The sequence below is a fragment of the Vulpes lagopus genome, chromosome 8, assembly GCF_018345385.1.
Source record: "Vulpes lagopus strain Blue_001 chromosome 8, ASM1834538v1, whole genome shotgun sequence".
NCBI classification, from domain to species: Eukaryota; Metazoa; Chordata; class Mammalia; order Carnivora; family Canidae; genus Vulpes; species Vulpes lagopus.
This window is the reverse complement of record NC_054831.1, coordinates 72,449,280-72,459,140: the sequence shown is the minus strand read 5'-3', so window position 1 is coordinate 72,459,140 and position 9,861 is coordinate 72,449,280. Positions and strand designations below refer to the sequence as shown.

The following is a 9,861-nucleotide window of genomic DNA, read 5'->3' as shown; positions in this document are numbered from 1 at the left end:
CACATGAATCACACAGACCTGCATGTACCCAACATTTTACAAAAACCAATCTTCACGAAGATGATTTCCTCAGGGACATCATCTGCTTAGCTCCCTGCCTCTCAGGAGACCTGCCACCGAAGAAGCCACCAGCATTCAAGACATGATGGACATTCAAAAGAATTCAGATTTAGTCATCACCAGTACACCAAAAAAAAAAAAAAAAAAAAAAAAAAAAAAGCCCAACAGTATGTTCACCTTACTCAGAGGTTTCCAACACATTTTATTTTGTAGAGCACTGGTTTGTCGCTTTTGAGGACCAACATGTGTATAAATCCCTATAAAATGTCCAATTACTGTCAGTTCCGTAGCAGCCTGTCGGGTCCTGCACAGCGTACTTATGGCTTGAGTTCCAATCCCACTTGCAGAAAGGCTGCCCTCTGGCTCCTCGTGGAGGGTGCATCCAAGCCGAGCCTCTTCTGGGGCTTCATCTCCAAGGGGCGCTTCCTTTGGGGAGGACAGGCAGGCTCTGATGTCCAGGCTTTGGTGCCTGGAGGCAGGAGGCGTTGGGAGGCTCGTGGGCCAGGTGCTGTTTCTCTCAGGCGGACACTCGAGGAGTCAGCGCTTGTGCTTAATGACCACAGTCCCTCTCGCTTTTGTGGGTTACAACAGAAGGAAGCCTCTGTTCTTAAGTAACACGGATAAACACCTTTTTAGATCGCCTATTTGTTCTAGAACTACAAAATTTAATTCAAGAAAATATAGGTCCCATGAAAGACTTAAAAGTTTTATAAAACTAAAATCTAGTTTTCCCCAATAAATTGTACTTTTAGCCAAAACCCTCCCAACGCTTCTAAAATAATACTAAAGGGGGCATCTGATTATACAAGAGCAATAAAAAAAATTAAATATTTATTTGAATAACAAGTTTAAGTTCGAGCTGTGATGTTGGCAATGCGGATTTTTAACACAGATCACAAAAAGCGTGCACAAAGTACTGGCGCCAAGGACAAAATAATGCTAAAAATTCGGCTAAATAACTGCTGATTTTAAGAAAACAAAAGGCCTGAAATCACTATACAAAATATAAAATGTATTAAACACTACCATCCACAGAACAGTCTTTATTATTGATTATATTTAAAAATTATTTGTGTAGTTAATTATATATTGAATTGTAAATGAGTATCATACATGAACCCCCTTCCGGAAGGCCAATTCCTTGTCTTACTATAGAACATCTAATTACATGGCAAAAGTATCCTTTCTTGCTGTCGATAAAGGAAACAGTTAAATGGTATTATTGTAAATATTAGGAAGGCTACCAAAAAAGAAATTAAATTTCTTTTTTGTCTTCCAAGTGCTTTCCATGCAGAGTTAAGCACTTGCCTTGTTTAACTGAATGCTCTCCTGGGAAAGTGTCCTGGGTCAGAAGAGATGCTCTCGAATTGAGAAGACTGGGCTTTACAAAGCAAAGGCTGGAAGGAACCATATGACCCTCTCACTATGGGGATATCACTGTGTCACTTACCACTTCCATCTTTCCAGAATATCATCCAAGACACTTAAAAAAAGACCAGACTGATAATGATAAATACGCACGAAATGAACAGACACCAACTGCTCTCTGACACCACGACCGGTAATGTCTGTGCCACGGGGGAGCACCTTTAGAAAGAGCCTACGCGGCAAGAGATAAGTGTCTAAAGATTCAAAATGAATCAACAGTATTGGATAACAATATAATTCTCAACTCAGAAGCTGCCTCAAGATTAGGTGCATCTTCAGTTAATGTAACAGGAAAAAAAGGCAATGGATTTTATTTTATTAATTGCATCCACTCACAAATCGACCTAAGGTCACCAGATGTGTAGACACAATGAGATTTTTGTTGTCGTGTATCGTCTTTAATTGAAATGATGAAAAAAGAAATAGCTCTATTTAAAAACAAAACCAGATAGCTACTTGGGTCTAGATTAAGAGGTGGCACCCGGGGTGGGGTTCACGTTCTGAGTGGCCACCTGCGGTGCAACTTCGATGATCCGGGGCTTGTCTATGATTCTGGCAGTGCGGTTGCCTTTCTCCACGATCCCAATAATCCATGCCTGGTGGCCCTCCCCATATTTGGGAGACTTGATCTCTGCACAGAACCGGGCGGCTTGCTCTCGCGGTAAACAGATGAGGAGGCCTCCTGACAAAGGGAATAACAGAGAGAAAGGATCACGGTCGGCAGTGATGCCATGCCAGCAGTTCCCTTTGCCACCAGTTTTCCAGGGCATGTCCGCCCAGGCGGTCGATTGGCCCACTGGCCCACAACCCATTTCTGTCTCTACATAGGGACTGCCCTTTCCCATCCACTAACATCCCACAGATGATATGTCTGGCAATTATTGACTTTGGTTGAACTACCACATTAAAGAACACATACAACCAACTTTCAAGTGTGGGAATGACCAGGCTGCGAAACACTGAAAACTGTGCAGGAGTGAGGTGTCCTAATAATATATGTGCTAGCTGGGCAGCCCCAGTGGCGCAGCGGTGTAGGCCGCCTGCAGTCCGGGGTGTAATCCTGGAGACCCGGGATCGGCCTTCCTGCATGGAGCCTGCTTCTCCCTCTGCCTATGTCTCTGCCTCTCTCTCGCTCTCTCTGAATGAATAAATAAATCTTTATATATATGTTCTGAGTGGCGTAGTTTCCCATATTCTCCCTCCATCCTGTCCTATCGCCAAACAAATGCTGAGTTGGAGGTCGCTGGATCACACACAGACTGGCGGGAGTCAGGTGACCCACAGCACCCAGGGGAGCTAAGGACATTGGTGTTAAGAAGGCCAAGGTTTCTGGCAGCACTGACCTCACGCACAGTGTGTGTATGTGTGTGTGTGTATATATATATATATATATATATATGCTAGCTACTATCTTCTTGCTACACTGAAAGAAAAACATTTTTTTTAAAGATTTCACTATTTGAGAGAGAGAGAGAGTGGGGGGAGAGCCACAGGGAGAAGCAGCACCCCCTCTTGTGCAAGGAGCTCAATGCGGGGCTTGATCCCAGAACCCTGGGATCATGACCTGAGCCTAAGGTAGATGCTTAACCGAATGAGCCACTCAGGCACAGCTTCATTGAAAGAAATATTTAAACCGTAAGAGAATTTTTCCTGACTTGATTTTCTACGTAGAATCCTCTTACACAAAAGACTTTTTGTATTCTTATTTTTTAACTTAAAAATTAAGATCATGAAGGAGTGTATGCCTCAATATCTAGGTCCGGTCAGTGGCTCTGTAATCTTCAAAACAGAAAAAGCTGAAACATGTTGGAAAAGCCTTCATCAAAAAAAAAAAAAAGGAAAAGCCTTCATCACAACATCAGTAGCAAAGACAGAAAAGTGTATGGATTTCTAAGTAGAAATAACGCATCAGGAAAAAATACGTATTCATACTTTTTTTTTTGTATTCATACTTTTACCAAAAAGTAAAAATTTCTCAATTTTGAATAAAGGAAACAAACGGGATTTGTTGTTAATACCTGTTAGTTCATTCAACCCGGATTCTAGGCCCACCACCTGGCAGGCACTGTTCTAGCCCTACACTGAACCAACACAGGAGTTGTCCTCTTGGAACCCTCTTTCTAAAAAATGGATTTGGTTTGTTGTTGTTACAGAGACAGGATGCTGAAGAGTCCTCTACAGAGGCCCTGGGAGGCCTATTAGAGAACAGCGGGCCCTTCTAGAGAGCTGGAACGTGGGCAGGGCTCTGTGCTCCTCGCCTCTGGCTGCCTCCCAGAACCCCCTGGGGCACCGCTACAATTGATGCTGACCAGACCCATCCCAGACTGGCTCAATCAGAATTCCTGGAGGTCAGGTCTTGGCACAGATATTTAAATCTCCAGATGATTTCACTATGTGATCAGGGTTGGGAAATAAAGATGTTAGAAAAGAGAAATACAAAAGATTGAAAAAAGAGGCTATCCAGAGTGGAAGCCAAGAGTCCAGGTAAGGGGAACTCTGGAGACATAATATTCTATCTCATTCTTACAATGGCAATTTTGGACATTTTCTGCAAGGAAAATATATAGCATGATCAATGTACCCTAGAGGGATCACAGTTAATTCAAATGCTAAGTGTCTCATGAGTAAGGACTTATTCTTCCCATATTCTCCCTCCATCCTGTCCTATCGCCAAACAAATGCTGAGTTGGAGGTCGCTGGATCACACACAGACTGGCAGGAGTCAGGTGACCCACAGCACCCAGGGGAGCTAAGGACATTGGTGATAAGAAGGCCAAGGTTTCTGGCAGCACTGACCTCACGCACAGTGGGGTCGTGCTCGTGTACTGGGCTTCTTCCTTGTCAGGTTAGCCTGGCTACTTTACTCCTCAGACCTGGGCCCAGGGTCCTCGTACCTGATGTCTCTGGGCAGGTCCCATGCATGAGGCCAAACATGTTTCCACAGGCCTTGCTCACAGCAGCCATCTTGGCCAGGACAGGAAGGTTGTGAATCACGAAGGACACCTCGTTCCTCTGCTGCTTGGCTAGGTTCTGCGCGTGCCCCAAAATCCCAAAGCCCGTGATGTCGGTGGCGGCGTGGGCATTGAACGTGTGCATGAGTCCCGCAGCTAAGAGAACACAGAGGAGCCATTTATTACCTAGTGACATAAGTGAAGATGGAGGAAAGAAACACCTTTCCTCAACTCAAAATTTTAAAATACACATTGTTCTCAGTATTCCCAATCTATCAAGGAGATGGCACACTGGAATAATGAAAATGTAATTTCTAAAAAAAAAAACAAAAACAAAAACCAAAAAACCAAAACCAGAATAACATTCTGAAAGTTGATTTTTTTTTTTTAAGATTTTATTTATTTATTCATGAGAGACAGAGACAGAGGCAGAGACACAGGCAGAGGGAGAAGCAGGCTCCCCATAGGGAGCCAGATGCAGAACTTGATCCCAAGACCCCAGGATCACACCTTGAGCCAAAGGGAAACACTCAACTGCTGAGCCACCCAGGCGTCCCTGAAAGTTGATTTCTTACTCTACTGGAACCATTTAGAACGATCAGTGGCTTCAATCAATAGTACTTTTCCAGTAAAGTAGAAAAAAGTCTGTTCAGACGAATCACTATCTCAACACAAAGTAAACCGGTCTAAGTCATCCTAAAATCAAAGAACAAGGCTTTTTAATATGGACCTAAATTCAAGACACTCTCAGTACAAGTGAACTGACTTGTTCTGCACAGGTTAAATTTTAAAAACTACAAAAAAGTTCTCAGTGTAGTTTTAGGTTTGAAGAGAATGAATGAGAAGAACACAAGGTTCCTAACTCCGCCGCCCCTTCTCCTGCTATTAATATCCAGCATTAGGTGGTACATTTGTTACAAGTGATGAGCCATTACGGATACATTATAGGTAAGTGAAGTTCTTACTTTACATACATACTCAGTCTTGTTGTACAGTCTGTAGGCGGTTGAGGAGTGACAGGTATCCATCCCTAGAGTATCCTACACTCTGTTCGCTGCACTGAAAGTCCTGTGCTCCCCCTTTCATCCCACCCCTCTGCCCAACTCCTGGCAACCACTGATCTTTTTACTGTCTCCACAGTATTGCCTCTTCTGGATTATCAGAATTGGAATCGTAGAGCATTTGATCTTGTCAGATTGGCTTCTTTCCCTCAAATATGCTTTTAAGTGTCCTCCGGGTCATTTATGGCTTGATAGCTCGTTTCTTTGTAGGACTGACTAATATTCCTTTGCCTGGGTGGACCTGTTTACTTATCCATTCACCTACTGAGAGACTTCTTGGTTGCTTCCAAGTCTTGGCAGATACAGATAAAGCTGTGAAGAGATCCGGGTACAAATTTTTGGGTGGACAGAAGCTGTCACATTCAGTTTAGTAAATACCAAGGAGCATGACCGCTGGATTGTATTAGTATGTGCTTTATAAGGACTTTGTCCCAGTCTATGGCCTATCTCTTCATTCTTAGCGTCTTTCACAGAGCATTTTTTAAAAATAAAGTCCAACTTGTCTAGTTTTCCCTTAATAGGTCATTGCTTTCCATATTGTATCTATTTTTTTTTTTTCCATATTGTATCTAAACAGTCATCACCAAACCCAAGGTCACCTAGTTCTCTCCAACATTACCTTCTAGGAATTGAACATTTAGGATCGCGATCCATTCTGAATTTTTGCCTGTGAATGTCCAGTTGTTCCAGCAACACTTACTGAAAGGACGATCCGTTCTCCACTGCATTGTTCTTGCTCTTTTGTCAAAGATCAAAGTGTATGTATGTGGGTACACTTTTGGACTGTGTTGTGGTCCCACCGATACACGTATTATTCCTGTGGCAAGGACTGTAGCTTACACTGTTCTGAAGCTGGTAGTCAGTCCTCCAATGGCTCTCCTTCAACACAGCTGGCTGTTCTGGGTCTTTTGCCTCTACGTTTAAACTCAAAACCTGCTTGTCAATATCCACAAAATCATGGGCTAGGATCCTGAACGGGACTGCCCTGAATCCATACATCAAGTTGGAAAGTACCGACATCTTGACAATATTAAGTCTTTCGACCTCTGTACCTGGAACTCTTCTCCATTTATTTACATTTTATTTGACTTCTGTCACCGTGTTACAGTTTTCCTCATGTGGAGCATGGACATGCTTTGTTAGATTCATTCTTAAGTATTTCATTTTGGGGAGGAGTGAAAGTCTAATTTTTAAAAAATTAAACTCCTTGGGCAGCCCGGGTGGCTCAGCGGTTTAGTCAGACTACTTCATCTGTAAATATTTCAATATGGAACTCTAAAAGATAAAAATAACTTGTTAACCACAATACTACTATTATTCCAATGCAATTAATACTGTAACAGAGGTCTCTTAAACCTCTGAATTTTTAAGAGCTTCTCCTTCTTCTCCACTATGGGGCATGCATTTGTTATAGAAACAGTCATCTTTTCTGTAAAAGTTCCTGTGTTCTGGATTTTGCCATCTTCCTTCATGGTGACAGGTCCATACCTTGATGAGATAGATTCAAGTTGTTTTTCTGGCAAGAGTACTTCATTGGTGGGGACCAGGGCCACTTATCACTTCCACATGAACCTTTCACCTAATGGTTTTAGAAACCATGGATGCTTGTTGTTGAGGCTTGTTAAATCAAGCAGGCAGCAAAATGTCAAGTGTGTGATTCCATTATTCTTCTTGCATTTATTAGAAGGGACTATTCTAAGGAATTTTAAAAACAACTTATTTAGATTTCCTGATATACAGTCTGTACAAGAGAGGTGAAATGTGTGATTGATTCCTAATTAATTTATTTTCAGAATACATTAGTGCTCTAGCAACCTCCAAAGGTAGCCAAAAAGTTTTAATTATCGTTACGGTCTCACTGATAGATACTTGGTATGCTTCATCTGGCTTCAGTCACTCTTCTTGATGTTCAAAATGTTCCTGCCCCATTTGGTGGGAGCCTCCTCAAGTTCTGGTGCTGTGACATTACCCATTCGTGGATACCTCTATTACTCTCTGGCATAGGAGGTCCCAGGCTTATCTTCTGTACTTCCTTTCACAGAGCTGGAATCACCCATTTCCCAAAGGAGACCTGGCACTTTTTCATGGGAAATGTTAATTTTCAGATCAGAATCTGGGCACCAGGAGTTCATTACTAGTGGGCTTCTTCTTTTGCTGCTTCTACTATACCTTTTTTTTTTTTGTTTAAGATTTATTTATTCATGAAAGACACAGAGGAGAAAGAGAGAGGCAGAGACACAGGCAGAGGAAGAAGCAGGCTCCATGCAGGGAGCCCAATGTGGGACTCAAACCCGGGTCTCCAGGATCCACCCTTGGCTGAAGGCGGTGCTAAACCGCTGAGCCACCCAGGGATTCCCTACTATTTTCAACAGGCTTGGAAAAAAACATTTTTTTTGGGGGGGGGGGGGATCTTGAGTTCATATTAATAATTCCAAAGTAAAGATTGCAGTTATTAACTTGGCTTTTTTGGGCTTACTTTTTTTTTTATTATTATTATTTTCTATTTATTTTTTACTTCTTTTTATTCTTAAAATCTTTGTTCCAAACTATATTAACTTACTTGCTTTATCATACTATCCCAATAATCTCACAAACACAAGCCCACTGAATACAATGAGATATCTTTGTGGGTTTTTGTCCTGAGGATACACATTGAAAATATCAGGTTTGGGATGCCTGGGTGGCTCAGCGGTTGAGCGTCTTGCCTTCAGCACAAGGTGTGATCCCAGAGTCCCGGGATCCAGTCCCATATCAGGCTCCTCGCATGGAGCCTGCTTCTCCTGTCTCTGCTTCTCATTGTGTCTCTGATGAATAAGTAAATAAATTCTTAAAAAAAAAAAAAGAAAAAAAAAAAGAAAGTATCAGGTTCAAAGTAATTTGAAATAATTCTTCCCCATGTGGTTTTGGCAGCTTTTTAAAATATTTGGTGTAGATTTGTGAGCTATACGATTTTTAATATAATTTTTTAACTACAGAAAACATTCATTTTGAAGGCAAACTTCAAAGAGGGGTCTACTTCCTCCCTAATTTCCTCTTACATGTAATTATTTTTATTAATGCTTTTCCATGGTTTCTTTTTTTTTTTTTTTAAGATTTTATTTATTTATTCATGATAGACACACAGAGAGAGAGAGCGCCAGAGGCACAGGCAGAGGGAGAAGCAGGCTCCATGCAAGAAGCCTGATGTGGGACTTGATCCCCGGACTGGGATCAGGCCCTGGGCTGAAGGCAGGCACTAAACCACTGAGCCACCCAGGGATCCCCCCATGGTTTCTTTTTAAAAGTATACAATACGTATTACTCACACATAAACACAAAATACAGCACATCGTATATGCGTTTCTGTCCCTTTTTTATTTGATCCTATCTTAGAGCATCTGGGAATAAAGACCTTGCATTCCTTTTTAGTGGCTATATAGCATTCCACAGTGTGCACGTACACTAGACACCTACTGACGGACATCTGGATTGTCTCCTCCTTTTGCAGTTATAACTAGGGCTTTAATGCAGAGTCCTGTATACATGCCATTTCCTATTTTGACAAGTGGAGCTTTGAGGCAGAGTCACAGAAGCAGGACTGCGAGGTCAAAATAAATGCACACGTAATTTTGCTAGATATGATCAAATACTCCTCCATAAGCTGCCACATTGTCATGACCAGCAGTATACAAAAGGATGCAGAATCTTAAATGCTCAAACACAAGCAAACTGAAAATTCATACAAATAAAATTAAACCATTACAAGTCCCTTTCTTACTATGAAACGATTTTATGTGAAGAACCAAAAAAGGGGAAAGGACTCCTTAAACAGTGTGAGTGGCACAGTAGTTGAGAAACGCAAAGAAAAAGCCCTGGAGCTAAGTGATGAAGCGTCTAAGGACAAAGTGTGACTTGGAATACAGCCAACGAAATATTCCTGAAATGCAAAAAATAAACTATGGAAAAATGTGAAATGTGATCACCCAAAAAACTATTCAGGAGTGGGCAAAAGACAAATTCTTATGTTACAGCTCTCTAGTGGACCATCCAGGCATCAAAAATTAAGTATACTAGGGCTATATAATGTGTAAAAAAGAATTCAGTCATATTAAGTGAATATAAGCAGATTCCAAATACAAATAAATGTATGATAATCACTAGTTGAAAACATGAATAATAAAACAACAGTAAACCACTAACCAATAACAGGAAAAAAATTCTGAAAGAAAACAAACATACTCTAACAGAAGCTGTTTTGGGTGGTAAAACTGGATAAAGTTTCTTCTCTTTTTTCATTTCATTTCATATTTTTTTATCTGAGAGAGAGCACAAGCAGGAGGAACAGCAGAGGGAGAGGGAGAAGCAGACTCCCTGCTGAGCAG

General features: G+C 41.5%; 1 protein-coding gene across 3 annotated transcripts in view; it reads right to left on the bottom strand.

The window, feature by feature from the left end:
* Positions 1-242: 242 nt before the first annotated feature.
* The window catches only part of SEPHS1 (selenophosphate synthetase 1), a 30,758-nt gene continuing 21,139 nt past the window's right edge, over positions 243-9,861 (bottom strand). For all 3 annotated transcript variants that reach the window (XM_041767091.1, XM_041767092.1, XM_041767090.1), the window contains exons 8-9: positions 4,383-4,595; positions 243-2,170 (exon numbers count right to left, since the gene is read on the bottom strand). In XM_041767091.1, coding sequence (XP_041623025.1) covers positions 1,956-2,170; positions 4,383-4,595 — 428 coding nt within the window. In that variant the 3' untranslated portion in view covers positions 243-1,955. The remainder of the gene's footprint in view (positions 2,171-4,382; positions 4,596-9,861) is intronic.